This window comes from Microcebus murinus, chromosome 20 (genome assembly GCF_040939455.1).
Source record: "Microcebus murinus isolate Inina chromosome 20, M.murinus_Inina_mat1.0, whole genome shotgun sequence".
Taxonomy (NCBI): domain Eukaryota; kingdom Metazoa; phylum Chordata; class Mammalia; order Primates; family Cheirogaleidae; genus Microcebus; species Microcebus murinus.
In genome coordinates, this window is record NC_134123.1 from 26,821,693 (window position 1) to 26,838,763 (window position 17,071).

Here is a 17,071-nt window from a genome sequence, read left to right on the forward strand (position 1 = left end):
CCAGGTTCTCCGGCTAGAGCACACATTCACAAAACACAGAGACGCATTCCTTATTTCATTCCCAGCACTGCCTAAGGCCCCCAGTCTTACAGGTCAAGAGAATACAGACAACATTTAACTTTGACCCTAGGTCAACTGCAAACCCGAAATAGAAACCACATTTCTAATCGACATCCATATGGTTCGGCCTCCCTTCCTCCTAAGAATGCAAGGGTGAATTTTATTATAAATATCTCTGTTTCTTTAGAGATCCAGTCATTTTCAGTCTGGGTTGGCATGCTGTGAAATTCAAAGGCAAACACACATCTCTTAAAACATTCCCAGATGGCTTTTCTGCTGCCATCCAACCAGTCCCCAGCCCCCACGCACCATCCACGCACAGTCTCAGCAGCTAAGTTTCTCAAAGGTGGGTGCATTACCTGACATCATTATTCTTAGTCACACTGAAATTGACAGCATGGAATTCTGAGAAAAACAAACTTACATAAGTGCATTTTGTTAAAGAACCTACTTTGTGATTGTGCCGTATCAATGGTTCTTAGCTGGGACAAATCCCACCCCCCCTACCCCCCGACCAAGAGACACCTGGCCATGTCTAGAGACATTCTGGATGACACAACTGGGAAATGTTACAGGTATCTAAAGGGTAGAGGCCTGGAATGCTGCTCAACATCCTATGATGTACAGACATGCCCCCCACAACAAAGAATTATCCATCCCAACATAGCCATGATGCCCTATTGAGAAACTCTGTGCTAAATATAACAATTTCCTAAGCAATTTTAAATAGTGAGTATTTAAGGAAACATGCTGCTTCTCCTTGGACCCATTGTCTCTCCTACCCCATGAGGTGGGGCGAGTCAATGGGCAGTGATTTAAGATGACCATGAATCTCAAAATGAAAGGGATTCGCTGTATGATGAACCTTAGCGTCACCTTCTATACAGTAAGCACCACAGATATGTGCTGTATCTGTGTTCTATGGCAGCTTGACAAATAACCACAAATTTAGCTGTTTAAAAACAACCAATTATTAACTCACACTTGTTCAAGTCAGAAGTATGGGCACAGCATGGCTGAGTTCTCTGCTCAGGGTTTCCTAAGGCTGAAATCAGGTGTCAGCCATGCTGTGCTCCTTTTTGGAGGCTCTGAGAATGAACCCACAGTGCCAAGCTCATTCAGCTGTGGGTGGAATTTGGTCGCTTCCGGTTTTAGGACTGAGGCTCCATTTCCCTGCTGTCATGTAGAGGCCACTCAGCTCCCCCAGGGTTCCTGGTGACAGGGTCCCTCCCATCTCCAAAGCTCTCAATGGATAATTTCTCATATGTCAAACCTTCTAGCTATGAACCTCTCCGACTTCTCCCATCTTTCACTTCTAGACCCAGATTTAAAGATCCTATGTGATTAAGTCAGACCTACCTGGAAAAATCCTTTTTATAAAAAAATTTCAGAATATTACAGGGGTACAAACATTTCAGTTAAATTGCTTTTGTACCATTGGCGTGAAAGTTATGAGCATACCCATCATCCACATAGTGTGGATTCTACCCATGAGGTGTGAATTTACCCATCCCCTCCCCCATCACCTGCTTGATCTCTGATCAATGTTATTTCCATACGTGCACCTATCTTAAGATCAACTAATTTGGAGTCATAATTACATCTGTAAAATTCCTTTCCAGCAGTACCTTGGTATCAACTGATCAAGTGGGAGAAGGTGTATATACAACAGGGGCCAGTAATCTTGGGGGCCATTTTAGAAGTCTTCCTTCTACATTTTTTATACATTTATCTCATTTACTTGTCAAAACAGCCCAGCAGCCCTTTGATGTCATTTTTTTTTCATCTCCACTTTACAGAAAAGGAAACTAGATTCTCAGATAATTTTGATAATTTCTGAAAGCTGGGTGAAGGGTACATGAGAACCCTCTATTATTTTTGCAACTTCTCATGAGTCTAAAATTATTTCAAAATGAAATGTCATCAAAACCGACAATACCCCCAAGACCACTTAACTCCTAAGTGAGAGATGGGCTCCTAAAACCCCGTGCAGTTTAACATACCACTTTCCATCAAAACTATTGCACAAGGCATTTCTGAGATGGTAACATTTGCAAAGCTCCTGACATTTATATCTAGGCGAGGGGTTCTCAAACTTGACTGTGCATCAGAACTAGCGGGGGGTGGGGGGAGGTGGTCTTTAAAAATACAGATACCTGGGCCTTATCCTCAGACATTCTGCTTTAATTGGTCTGGGGTAGGATCTGGGCACAAGCAATTGTGTTTTTTCAGAGCTCCCTGTGTTAAAAATCATCCTTCTGGACTTGTTACAAATGACATTAAATATATAATCTTAAACAGAGATTAGTATTTGCTTCACACACAAAAAAAGAAAGCCTTTCAAGAATGGAATTCCATTTTGCTTTGATGTGTTTTACTAGAAAACAGTGACAGCAACACCCCAAGGTGCAGTTATCCATTAGCAGGAAGAGTGAAAGTGCATTGAAGTAGTATTCTCTTTTCCTTCTGTCTCTGAACACGATGAAAACACACCCAGACTCAATCATCAAGGGGAAAAAATATTGTGTTCGTTATATACCCACAGAAAATTAATTCTGAGTATACTGCATTCGCTTTCTGGAAAGGGCAAAGTAAAATAGGAAAGGAACAAGGGGAATTGTAAAAACGAAGGGTGAACCCACAGACACAAAAAATGTGCTCTGGTGCAGGCTCGGTAAACCAGCAGAAAGATAATCTCCGTTTATCAGCTTAACTCCAGTCCTTTTCAAGTGCCGTCTCTCCAATAAGGGTGTGCACACGACTGACTTCTAGTAAATTAGTGATGTGCACTATGTAATTTATATTAGAAAGCAGGCCCCCTTGACTTGGAGTGGTAATAAGGGCAGATAAAATATTCCCAAGCTCAGCAGCATGAATAAGCAATCAAAAGAATTCAGTCGAAAATGAAATCCTTCGATACATCAAAAGCATCCCTTCAGGAGAGGTGAGCCTGCTGTCCAGACAGAACACTCTCACCCGACTCGTATTATGGTATTTGAGTGTATTTTGCCCTATAATTGGATAGAAAAACCGTGGGAACAGGCTTTCATGGGAATAACTCGAAGTCATTGCGGAGGACCTCCTGGGTTTGTGCACAGAGATGTGTATGAAGTCCAAGCAAATATTTTTGGTCTTGAAAGCCTTAATGTGCAGTGCTATCATTAGGCCTGCTTATATTTAGACTTCAGAAATTAATTGGTACCATTTTCTCTTAAATTGTTTATTGCTGCTGCTGGGAAATCATGCGATGTCACCAACACACAGGCTCCGCTGGTTGGAACTATTCTAAGCAACTGTGTTAGGCTCATGGAAAACAAGAATAAAATGTGTTCTCAGCAATTTTGCATGCTATACAAGCAAGGTATTAGTGACAAAGGTATTCGGTGGCTAATGTCAATATCAGTAAGCCATATCTGACACCTCAGCTTTTCACAAAGTAGGTCTTTCTCCCTCTCTCTTCCTCTTTCTCATACAATATAGAATTGTATACAACTAAAGAAGAGTTAGGTATCTGTGTGTTCTTTTTCAGTAACAGCAAAATACTGCAAAGGGAAAAATTAAACATGTGACAATTAAAAAATAAGATAGATCTATATATGTAGTGATAAGAACTCCTATATGTGTGTGTGTGTGTGTGCGTGTGCGTGTGTGTGTATTATTTTAAGCACCCTCCTTCCCCCTCCAAAAAAGACATTTTGGAAAAAGTATTAATTAATACAAGTTATGTATCTTTTAACCACATACACACACCAGAAATAATAAGCTCTGGTTCCATAAAGAGTTTCAAACTGGTAACTGTGGAGCTCTCAGTTTGCTGTACATCATTCCACACCTCCTTCTATGCATTAATTCACAGACCAACACAGAAAGCCAAATATGGCTTAGTCTTGTTTGGATACAGAGATGAATTCAGTGTGGTTCTCTGAGGCTTAGACGGGTGAGAGTGAAAAAAAAAAATTTGGAGTCCCATGTACTTCTGGCTCAGGTATCATACAGGTTACAACTGGGGTCTTATTGCAGAGTAAGTCACTTGGGATACCAAGTACCTAAGGAAGTGTTTCAATCTCAATCTCAGAACTCAGGAGGCTCTGCATGCAGAAGGAAGCCAAGCAAGGACAAGAAGAGCTGAGATAAAGAGAACAGTGATGATGTCATCAGATACCTTGACTCCAGCTCTGCTGAAAGGTAGCTGATCCTATTACAAGGAAGGAAATAAGGGAGGCAGGGAGAGAGGGGGACAGGGAGGAGGGAAGTAAGAAAGAGGAAGGGAGGGAGGAAGGGAGGGAGGGAGGAGGGAAAAGGAGGAGGAAAGGAATGAAATAGGAAAGAAAGGAAGAAGGAAGATATAGATGGATTAAAAAAAAAGATGGATTAAAAAAATTATTGCAGAGCCAAAGATTATATATTTTTATGCTTAATGTAGTCTGAGATGCAGCTGTTCTACTTGCAACTGAAATCCTATCATATATAAACAAGAATCATCTCTACATTTTGAGTCACAATGGCCCCTGCCTTCCTGCCCCTTAGCATACATACTGGCTAACACTAGTCTGGTGCACTGATGGTCACATTCACATGGTGTGATGCATTCCATATTGCAAAAACAATTCTCCCAAAGAGGGTCAAGTAGTCCTCTGTTTCCACTGAGAATGTTCTTTTACAGACACCTTTAGTATCGTAATACACAGTCACCAGTGCCCACTGGAACCATTTGTGAAGCTTTTATTTCCTTTATCGAACATGACCACCACCCAGGCTCTACTGAATTTTCAGAGGTGGGACCTGAACTTTTTTTTCCCAAATTTCTCAGCTCTTTGGAAGTGGCTGACTAAAAATTGCTGCTTTTTAGTAATAATAATATTTAACTGCACTGGTCTACCTCCATGTCTTAGCTGAATCTTCCTGTCAACGGCTCCAGTGTTAACAGCCACAGGTGCTCAATAAATATTAACTATTATTTTTATTCAAGCAAAAACTCTTTTCTCCCTGTGAATGGTAAGGATTGGCATTAGAATAGGCCAATTGTGAAAGCTGCTTTCTGGAAGAAAGTTTACATTAATGATATTAATTATATCATGATCACTACCAGTATTATCACTATGTGCCAGGCACTGTCTTAAGCATGCACATAGAGCATTTTCCTTCCACTCAAGTATCCATAACCCCTATAGGGAAGTTACTGCCATCATCCTCATCTTAACCAATGAAGAAATAAAGCACAGAAAGGGCAAATCATTTTACCTGGGTTACATAGTTAGTAAAGGCAAGATCTGGAACTTCAGAGTCTGAGCCCAAAGCTATTACACTAGGCTGCTTCGTCATTATGAAATGATCCAAATCATTAACTATTGGTGGATCCTTCTGTTTAAGTCTCTCTCTCTTAATGTCTTCATAATTGATAAAGTAGTGGTTACTTTCCCCCAGAAAATCGCCAAACATTCCCACCCTAGGAGTTGTCAATACCCAAGTGTTCTTTTCCTGTTCTGACAGGCTTGAGCATGACAAGGCTTTAGGACAAGATGGGGATGGGTGAGGGGCAGGAGGCAGGAGAGTGCATTTGATGGCCATTTCTCTCCTAGACCCTTTCCTAGTGCACAGTCAACCACCAACAAGCATGCAGTCCCTACTAGTTATCAAGCTAAACACTCATCACATACCTTCACAATCCTGAGAGAGACAGAGAGACAGAGAAAGAGAGAGACAGAGAAAGAGAGACAGAGACAGAGACAGAGACAGAGAAAGAGAGACAGAGACAGAGAAAGAGACAGAGACAGAGAAAGAGAGACAGAGACAGAGAGACAGAGACAGACAGAGACAGAGACAGACAGAGACAGAGACAGACAGAGACAGACAGAGACAGAGACAGACAGAGACAGAGACAGACAGAGACAGAGACAGACAGAGACAGAGACAGACAGACAGAGACAGAGACAGACAGAGACACAGAGACAGACAGAGACACAGAGACAGGGAGAGACAGAGAGAGAGACAGAGAGAGAGACAGAGAGAGAGAGAGAGAGAGAGAGAGACAGAGAGAGAGAGACAGAGAGAGAGAGACAGAGAGAGAGAGACAGAGAGAGAGAGAGACAGAGAGAGAGACAGAGAGAGAGACAGAGAGAGAGAGACAGAGAGAGAGAGACAGAGAGAGAGAGACAGAGAGAGAGAGACAGAGAGAGAGAGACAGAGAGAGACAGAGAGAGAGAGACAGAGAGAGAGAGACAGAGAGAGAGAGACAGAGAGAGAGACAGATACCATTTTTACTTTACAGATGAGAAAACCAAGAACAGGGACATGAAGAAAGCCCAAAATTCCTAACAGGAGGATCAGGGAGTGATGGCTCAGTGGCCATGCTCACGCAGACAGGCAGGATGAGGAGGAAGGACAGGCCTTTCAGCCACCCACGTGTGACCCCTCAAACTAGCTTCAGCCATGTTGGGTGGGTCCAGCTCTCTGGCAAGAACCTTGGATTTAAAAAAAAAAGTTTGGTCTGATATTTCGCTAGAAGTGTTGTTACGAGCAATTACTTCTCTTCACAAATTGTGTCTAAAGAAAATATACAAGAGAGAAGCTAAAAACAAAACAAAGTTTTTTTTTTACCCTCCCTTGATAAATTGAGTAATAGCCTAAGAAAATTTCTCTGATGTGGGTCAGCCTGTCTCAAAAAAAAAAAAAAAAAACCAGTCACTACAGCCCAGTCTAATCCGTAATTCCACGTGATCCTCTCAAGTGACCAGAAAGTTCCAAGGGGGTATATGTAATTCAAGAAACCCCTGCTAGCTAACAAGCCCCTCCACAGCAGCAGAGCCTCGTTTCTTTCTGCCTGCCATGGACTAAGGTCATTTAACTTCAGCCCTTTTATGAATGGAAATCGGTTTTCTAAAGACTACTTGGCAGGCAGTGACCAGCAACAGACAACTCCATGACTGAGCTTTCTGAGTCATAAAATACTTTTTGAAAAGGGGAGATCAAAGTGTCCCTACCGCCTATTGAAACCCAATTGCTTCCAAAGTTCCTTGCGGGGACCCAGGCTCTCTGGAGAATGGGTCACTGCAGTCATAGTCTAAAAAAAAAGGCCACCACTAAAGAAAGATACAATGAGGACATTAGGGCAGCCAGCCATAGAGGAGAAACGCCACTTACGGCTTGATTGTTGGGGACAAAGGAAAGAGAAACGAAGGGAAACGAAGTGACAAAATTGGACTGGCTCATCAGGAATTGAGGCTGGAAGGGGTTCCCTTGGCAGCCTTGATCCTGGTACACATTCTACTCAGAGCCTCTGCTGCTGAGCCTGGAGGGTGATCAGACACCAGGCAGATGACCCAAAACCAGCAGCAAAGCAGTCTGCCACTCCTGCTAGCTGGGCCTTTGCTGACATTATCAAAGGTAAACTCACCCATGCTTTATAGAGTTGGGCAGAAATGCAAGATGAACGACAGTGGTCGCTTGTCTTTTCACTTGATCTTCCCATAGAATGGAGCTTGGTTTAGAGTTTCTTAAGCAAGGGGTACATTTACTTCCCCAACTGGGATATAAATCATGTACCAATCAACAGCAAATAATCTTAGACCTAGCAATTGCTCTTCTATGGTGAATGACAGAACCCTGGTACAAGATGTTGATCAAAGCATGGTTTAAAAATAGGAGGAGGGGTCAAATCTGTATCCTACCTCTTAGACCTTTGCAATAACATTAAAATATTAGGTATCAAATGCTTCATAGTAAAGATGTTTAACTTCCTTTAAACCTCTTAAGTTTTCCTAATATATAAAACCACAAAACCCTTTTATTTCTAGAGCATCTTTTAACAGTTAGAAATCAATACATAGTATAATAGTATTCCTTTAGGGAATCCTTACTTTGGTGCTTTTCATGTCACCACCAAACTATAAAGAGATGTTCCTTGAAAAAAAAAAAAAATGCCATGACCGACAAGTTAGGGAAACTCTAGGTTTAAACAGAGTAAAACAAATGTCTTTAATGTAGAATGTTTCTGACTTATAAAAATGCAAATAAGCACCATAAAGCTCTGAGAGGTCACACTAATTTGACTAGTCCTCCCCACTTTTCCAAGACCATGTCCTGTGAGCCCCCCTACCCAGAATTCTATAGCATCACAGCTTGGTTTACAATAAAATGGCAATTTTCATATCTGAAATGACTGCTCCACATTCTCCCCTATATTGTAAACTCTATGCCTTGGTTCCAGCTTCATCCAATTGCACTCTGAACAGTGCCTGACACAACAGAGGTTGATAAATAGCGGTTGAATGAAAGAATGATGACTCAATGTATCTTTCCAGTAAGTTCCAAAAATACAAGCATTTCCACTAAGTGGTTCTCGAATGTTAGTGTGCATCAGAATCATCTGGAGAACCAAAAATACCCATTACTGGGTTTAGCCTCCCTGAGCTTCTGCTATGGGTTAAAGGAATCCACGTATTTGCTACTTCAAATGAAGCAAAGGTAGTTGATCACACTCTGCAAAATCATGATCCTACCAAAATGGATCACCAAGGTCCAGTATTTTTGAGCAAACTAGTTTATTTGATCTCTTAGTACATAAGAATAAAAGATACGGGTTTGTTCTGATGGAAACAAAATTAAGGAATACATATGAAAATCTTAAGAAAATTGGAAGCTTCAAGTGAGAAGTTTCATCTCCCATCTCATTCATCTCACTCCAGTCTCTGTATTCATGGAAGAAGGGCTGCCCGTCTTTCCTGGCATCTAAACTTTGATGAGTCCCTCCAACAAGCATGATAGAGACAGGTTCCTCCCCTGAACTCTTGAACCATCCACTATTCTGAATCCATTACTGTAGATGCTAATTAATTCTAGAGGAGCTATGACTCAACTGCTTGGCAAAAGAAGCTGAGCAGCTTCTCTGAGTAGCTAGAAGGAGGAAGAAATTTCTCTTCCTGACTTGGTTATCTCTCAATGTCCTTCATGAAATGTCCCTGTCAAGTGATCTCACAGGACTCACTCTTTCTATTGGATAGCTTTTCCTAAGCAAATAAATACACTGTTAAGAGATTCACAGACATCATAACAAAGATGTTAAGCTGGCAAAGGTAATTTTTGCTCAGAAGGCTTGTTCCTCTTTATAAAGAAAGGAAAAACCACCACGGTTTAGGCTAAACACATTTTACTATATCTTGTCCATAGATGATATAGACAGATCACAAAAGAGGATAAAAAAAATGGCCAATAAGCTTAAGAAAGGGTATTCAAATTTATTTACTAACAGAACAATTCAAACTAAACCCATAATAAGGCACTATTATAGTACTTCACACCCATCAATTAGAATAGCTAAAACAGAAAATACAGACAATGCCAAGTGTTGGTGAGAATGTGGAACAAATAGAACTCTTCAACACTAGAAAGAAGTATAAATTACTACCACCACTTTGAAAAGCTGCTTGGTAATACTTACTACATAGCTGAACATATGCAAGTTGAGTATCCACAATCCAAAAATTTGAAATCCAAAAAGCTCCAAAATCTAACTTTTTGAGTGCCAACATGATGTCCAAAAGAAGTACTCATTGGAGCATTTCAGTTTTTTTTTTTTTTTTTTTTTTTTTTTGAGACAGTGTCTCGCTTTGTTGCCCAGGCTAGAGTAAGTGCCTCGCGTCAGCCTAGCTCACAGCAACCTCAAACTCCTGGGCTCGAGTGATCCTTCTGCCTCAGCCTCCCGGGTAGCTGGGACTACAGGCATGCGCCACCATGCCCGGCTAATTTTTTATATATATATCAGTTGACCAATTAATTTCTTTCTATTTATAGTAGAGACGGGGTCTCACTCTTGCTCAGGCTGGTTTTGAACTCCTGACCTTGAGCAATCCGCCTGCCTCGGCCTCCCAAGAGCTAGTCAGATTTTTTTAATTAGAGATGCTCAACCAGTATGTATTCAGCAAACAGTCCAATATATGAAACAATTCCAGACCTAGGCATTTTGGATAAGGGATACTCAACCTATATACAATCCCACGACTCCGCAACTTCATTCTTAGGCACGTATTCAACAGAATGTGTAAGTTCACCAAGAGCATATGTGAGAATACTCAGCAGTGTTGTTCATAATAGCCCCACACTGAGAACAATTTGACAATCAACAACTAGATGGTAATAATATGGACTCTTCATACAAATACTTTACAATTCTACTTATATAAAATTTTGAAGTAGGCATAATTAAACTATGTAAAAAGTTAAGATAGTGGTCACGCCTGGTGGGTGGTGATAGAGAAGGAGACAAAGAGGGTATTCTGAGGTTCCTGCTTGACAGGACTGGAGGTTACATGGGTACAGACGTCGTGAAAATTTATTACTGCACTGTACTCTTACAGTTTTCTCATTTTTCTGTATATACTTCAACACAAGGCCACAAAAATTAATACAGAGCAGTGTCTCAGCTTGTGAGTTGTGACTCTGTCCTCTCTGCTTTGTTTCTTCATGTCTTATTGAGCATGAATATGTTTGTGTTTTGCAGTTTGTTGGGCACATGGAGCGGGCAACAGAACAGAAATAAGCTTGAATCTCTCTCTACCCCTTCCCAAGTGGGCACTGGCAGGGTCAACTTATCTGGATAATTAGCATCAGACACTTGGAGATGATCACGACAATCAGAAATCATCTTCCCTGGTTTATGAGAGCAAGGTAAGACTGAGACAGGTAAAGTCAATTAGCTAAGGACACAGACCTGGTTTGTTGAAATGTAGGGACCACCTGTGTCTCTATGAGCCCTGTTTACGACGGCTTCAGACTCAGGTGGGTCAGGCTGTCAATTACTTCTTTCATACCCATCCCAAAGATGGGATTTTTAGCCTACTGCATCCTTATGTGTTAAGTAATAATTTGCTCCCTTTTGAATAATTGTTCACAAGTGAATCTCTCTTCTGTAGAAGAAATAACCCAACATCTATTAACATGAGACAATGGACCATATTTCCTGTCACAGAGAATAAAATCCTGAGAGTGCCGACCATGGGAGAGGCTAAGTATTGCCGGAAATAGAACAACTACAGAGCAATTGTCCCCCATCAGGAACTACTGTGGCACTTTCCCTGTAAGAAGTCACTTAATCCTCACAGCCCTGTTATGTAAACTCTGTTATTCCCATTTTAGAGGTGAAGAAACTAAGGCACTTAAAATTAAGTAACTTATCTGAGATCCTACTAGTAAGTGCTGGTATGAGAATTAGAACCTAGGCAGACTGCTTTTAACCACCAATATGTGGAATGAGAGAGTTTAAGCCATTATGGTGGGGTTGGGGGTGCCTGAAATCCTTTCTGAAGACTTTAGGATGCTGGAATAGACAGGACCGAGAGAGAGAAATACAGGGGGCAATGCCAACCACAACAAAAAAAGATCAAGAGATTCACCGCAACAAAACAAACCAAAAAACCAAGATATACTCATGTGCCTATGCACACATACGTGTGGGTAACCATGTTATAATATACCGGTCATTAGCGAGCCACATTCATGATTTCAATGGATCCAGTTTAGTTGGGAATTGTTAAATCTTCACTTCACTCTATACTTTAAGTAAACCAAAGAACATCGGGATTGTAGTTATGATGAAAGGTTTTAACTAAATTTCAGGCTATAATGTGGAAAAAAAAAGTTAAGAAATAACTGAAAGTTTCGAGTAACAAAGAACACGTGAGTCTGCATTCGCCCACACCTAAACTGCGCCCTCTTGCTTTGTGTGGTGATGCACTGTACCTCACTACACCTTCAGTTGGGTTTTCTCACATTTTCCTTCTTTGGGCCATGCCTGAGCATAATGGCCATGTGTACCAACACACACATACTCTTCTGTCAGTCCAAGACACTTCTCAATTGCAACGCAGAACAAAATCAACCCAGGACAACAGTGACTGCCTCATACATTTGATTGAATCTTGAGACAAGTTATCGTTTACACCGATATTCTTGGCCTGGTGTGCTCAACAGATGAGGATTACACAGAGAAGAAATAAAACTTGTCCCAAATGCTTTTAAATGCTCGGCCTCTCTGGATGCCATCACTCAATCCTGCCAGCTCAAGGACACCCCACCCCACCTTCTAAAGGCCCATCTTCTGCAAGCAGGACACCACCAACAGATTAGTTAGAAGAAAACAAAAGACCTTCCTTCAGTCAACTGAAGGCTGATCTTACCAGGGCTGCAGAGTGCAATTTCGCATTGAAATACAGTTTTCCCATTTCAAAGCGAAGTAGACGCATGCAGCTTGTTAGATTTATAGAATGCCTGGGTCTCCCAAGACTTCACAAAGCGAATGGCATCCATCAAATTAATTTCCTTCGGGATCGTCTCAAACATGGAGAATGAAAAGGCCCAGACCATTAAACATCAAAAGAATGTTCTAAATGGTAATTAAAGTTCTACTCTAGTAATTTTTTTTTCTGGGAACAGATTAGATTAATTCAATTGAGAATATTATAAGTATCAAAGCTGACAGTGTGAATGTGTGGAGTTGGCTAGGACAGCACTTTACATTGCAGACATCTGTTCATTCAAAGTTATACAAAACACGAAAGGAGGAGTTCAACTCGGACTGGGGTGTACTTACCAAGCCTGCACACGTAGACACAGCGACAGAGGAGGAGCTGTCATTTCTGATGAATCCCTGATAGAAACACCGTTGCACCTCGGGTTCCCGAGTCTCTGAAGCACCATCTTTTCCAAGTACCTGGACAATAAAGTGACTGCTCAAAATCGCCGAGGGCTTAAGTTCTAAGTGTAGTTCCTGTCCAAATGCTGAAAATCGGTAGTGCAGGGAGCTCCTGGCACCCTGCGCTGATCGCTTTTTCCTGCCGTTGTGCAAAATGTCGTGTGAAATGTATGACCCGCCTGAGTCCACTTCTACTGGAGTGACAAAGACGTAATCTGCAATGGGAAGAGTTCAGCTGTCAGCACCCGGAGCCCGCAATTCCAAACGGTCACTTTCCAACAGGCTGGCAAAGCGTAACGCACAGCTAGCTCAAAGATATCTTCGTTCCTATTGCCAAGCACACCTAGATCAAATATAATAATTCAGGGCAGCTCGTGAAGAGGGGGACCCTTCAAGCCTCAACAATGAGCTCTCCCACAGTCATTCCTCCAGAAACTGAAAGCCAAGCACAATTTTGATGAATTTCAAGAATGTGGGAAATGTCACACCTGTAATAGTCCGGGGGGGACACAGACTTTTTAAATATTGGCCATGGAGTTATCCATATGTAAAAAATTTTTGGAGACAAAATTCATACATACAACACTGCAAGACATTTGTATAATACATGGCAATTTTTCTCCGAGGAGATTAATTTCTTCGTGATTAAACTCAATTATGAGCGTTTTTGGCAGCGTTTAAATTTCGAATGCTAACTCAGGGTTGGGTAGCTTCACATGATACCTCAAGATCATTAACAAGCAACAGCAGTTTCAAATTTCCAATACTCCTTCTGTGTGATCATAAAACGCCAGCATTGGTGTCACCCTTAACATTTTACTATGCACGTTCACAGGGACGGTCCCATTTAATGGCAAGCAGAAAATACAGTATATGCATAAAAATGTCTCAAAATTGTCAGAACCTTCCTAAATGGTCTGATGTGTAAAACTGCTCAGACACGTTGATTTGGGGGAGTGTCGGAGCAGGGACACCTGGAAAGGCATGTTTCAAAATACCTTCCCCACTGCTCCCTAGAGCAGCACTAATTGCTGCATGTCTTAGAGAGGAGCTTAAAAAAAACAACAAAAAACCCCCACAATTTGCTGTTTGAAAAGCAAAGCCAGCACACTGTTTTCTTTCACTAAACACTGACACTGAAAAGCATCATCCCACAAAATGGTTTGAAAAATGCCCTCTGCGCCTGAAAAAAAAAATACTCTGCATTTCTGCTTTCAAGGCACAGAATGGGAAACTAATTTGGAAAGTGCTTAGGAAGAGTTTGAATAAGAGACATGTTTAAGTCAGGTGGGTCTTTGGTTACTGGAGGAAAAAAAAAAAAAGAATTTCCCTTTTCCCAAAATAGTCAGCAAGCCCCAGCCCCCAACAACAAAAAAACTTAAAAAAAAAAAAAAAAAACCCTAAGGAATGGAAGTATGGAAGCCCTGTAAGCTAGCAGGGATCAAGGAGTGATAGTCTAATTAGGTTCACATTTGGGGGGAAAAATCCAATATGACAATATATTCCAATTGTTTTCTTCTGTGTATGAACCATCTGTGGCTCTTTCATTGCTTGGATATCTCTCATTCTTATATTCTTTACACTCTGCCATTTTCTCCTCTCTCTTCTAAAAATGCTATATAATCGTCACACGTTTAAAAATAATTGAGGAAAAACAAAGATTTTTTCCCCCTCTCTTAATATTGAGAGCCTCAGCCAGAAATGCAACATTTCTCTTAAAAATCTCTGAAATGTTGCTTTACATACTGTTGTTTCATATATTGTTTTATGTATTGACTTGCCAGGTATATGATGAAATGCAGGGGGTTTTTTTGTACAGAAAAACCCACCTCCTCCTCCTAACAGAATGAAAACTTAACAGCAGAGGGTTTCTGACCTCCTCATCCCAAATCACCCGAAACTCTGCTCACCTGCGGGAGCCTTAGCCAGCCAGCCTTTCCTGCCATCAGCCAGAACAGCGCCCCCAGACACCTGCTACTAGCTTGTTTCCAAGCGGAGCCGGCTGAGGGTTAATTTGGTCCCTGGTAGGAAGAGGGGCAGTTGAGTCCCCTGTCAAGAGCAATCTGATGATCACTTCAGGAGCTAAGGATGGGGTAACTTGCAGGTGGTGTCTGACACACAAGGGACCTCTAGTCATTTGATCCTCATGGAGCATGAGGGCTGGTTTTAGAAACTGCAAGCCTCTCTGGTTGCACAAAAAGTGAGTCCCTTTCTCCACCACTGCACTATGCCCCAGTCTCCAATATGGCCCCTGGCAAAGAAGGCGACAACCCTACACAACTTAAAAAAAATTTACAGAATCCCAAGGGATCCAGACTGGACAGCAAGGTTTTGCTAGACGCCTTGGGTCAGGAATCAGCTGATCTCCTATAGCTGGTGGGAAACAGTACTGAAAACAAGGATTTCGCTTCTGGGAAGTTAATAAATGACTAAAGTGAAGTCTGTGGCCGGGGAATGTCAGATGAGATAAAATACTCAGAGACCTCAAAAGCTACCTGCTTTCCTCTCTCTAAGAGCAGTCTTCGCGCATCCATGACACAGGGAAAACGAAGAGGAGAGAATAAAAGAAAGAAAGAAAAAGGAACAGAAGTCGAGAGGAGAGTGAGGAGGGAAAGCGGAGGGAGGAAAGGGGCTCACGTGCTCTCAGCACTAAGAACCAGTTTCCGTGGCTTTCCTGGGAGAGGAAGGGGCCTTTCGATTAACCCCTAGTCAGAGTCCACTTCCCTTCCAATTTCTCACCGCAGTTTTTCTCTGAAGCCACCTGTGAAGGAGGTAAAGTATTTTCTCATGTGACTTGCAGCCTGAGGCACCGATTCTTCCGATAATCCTTGCCACATTCCCCCTCTGGAACCAGGAACCATTTCCAACACAGCACACACCTGCCAGGTTGGGGGGTGCGCTTTTCTATTTTTCCCCCTTTTGGGAGAGAAAGGGACAAAGTGCCTGGAGAGGCCCTTCCTGGGGGTGCGGGACAAATACGAACCATCATTTAATCCGCTGGCGCCGCTGCTGCTGTCACTGGCTAAGGCCGCGGCGACGGACGCACAGCAGATGCAGCACAGCTGGAGCGCCTGCAAGAGAAAAGGGGACATCGCGCGTGAGCGGCGCGGCGGGGCTGGCGTGGGGCGCCCCCTGCCACTCGCTCTCGGCGCACCCCTCGGTGGCACCTGCCTTGGCCACGCGCCCCAGTCCCGCCGGGCCCCACGGCGGGCCCGACCCCGCGGCCGGGAGGGCGCACGCGAGCAGGAGGGCGCACTCCATGGTCAGGTGCGGGCGCGGCGGCTGCGGGGGGCCGGACGCGGCGGGCGGAGCGCGCGGGCTGCGCACATTCTCCCCGCGGCCCCGGAGCGCGGCGCCCCAGGTGCGGCGCCAGGTGGGAGCCGCCGCCGTTCACATCGCAGGGGGCGCGCGCCGGGGCCCCCCTCCTCCTCCGGCCGCCCGCCCGCGCGCCCTCCCTTCTGCCGGCGCGGGCGTGCGGAGCTGCAGCCTGCGGCGCTCGGGGGAGGGCGCAGGGGGCTCCCCGGGCCGGGGCTGGAGCGCGAACGGCTGGGGGACTCTGTCCGTGCCTGCCCGCCCGCCAGTCTGTGCGTCTGTCTGTGTCGGTGCGGGCGTCTGAGGCTCCCGGGGCAGGCAGCGCCAGCTGGCTCCCCAGCGCGCCCGAGCCGAGCGCCCGCCTCTCCTCCGCGCGGTGATTGGTGACCAGCGGCTCCCGGGCTCGTCCGAGCCCCCGGGCTGGTGCAAGGGCGTGGGATTCCCGGCTCCGGCTCCCAGGGAGGGGGCGAAGGGGGGGGGAGGCCGGGTAGGAGTGAGGGGGAGGGTGGGACCGACCGCCCAGAGAGGGAAGGGAGCGCCCTGGGTCAGGCTGGGGAAACGTAACTTAAGCGCACCGAGAGATGAGCTGAGAAGCAGGCAGGCTCAGGTAAGTGGCGCGACTTCTTGCGCAGCCTGTGCAGACTTCTCTCCCGTACACGTCCTCTGGCGAGAGAGTCAAGACGTTTAGCGTCCCCAGCACCCCCTAAGTGCCAGGAGCCCTGCTTGATTTATGTCATGTACCTCGGGCCCTATACTTAGAAGGTGGGAATTATTAACCCCTTGATTAAGATGAGGAAAAGGATGTTCACATGCGCCCAAGACACTCTAGCTACCCAGAGACTCAGCAAATCTAGGGCAGCCTGGATCGCAGGCTAGATCTCTCTTCCCAGGCTGACCATGCTTCCAACTCTTCAAGACTGAATCTTAGGCCCAGATACCCAAACCTGCAGAAATCAGCCATGGCAAACGGTGCTCCCCACCCCCGTGAACGGGCATCCGGTTTGCTGCGTGCCT

At 44.0% G+C, this 17,071-nt stretch overlaps 1 protein-coding gene across 1 annotated transcript in view; it reads right to left on the reverse strand.

The window, feature by feature from the left end:
* The window catches only part of ADAMTS18 (ADAM metallopeptidase with thrombospondin type 1 motif 18), a 124,888-nt gene extending 108,555 nt beyond the window's left edge, over positions 1–16,333 (reverse strand). Inside the window, exons 1-3 of the mRNA XM_020282703.2 lie at positions 15,917–16,333; positions 15,729–15,816; positions 12,644–12,960 (exon numbers count right to left, since the gene is read on the reverse strand). Of these exons, the coding sequence (XP_020138292.2) occupies positions 12,644–12,960; positions 15,729–15,816; positions 15,917–16,006 (495 nt within the window). The 5' untranslated portion in view covers positions 16,007–16,333. The remainder of the gene's footprint in view (positions 1–12,643; positions 12,961–15,728; positions 15,817–15,916) is intronic.
* Positions 16,334–17,071: the final 738 nt, after the last annotated feature.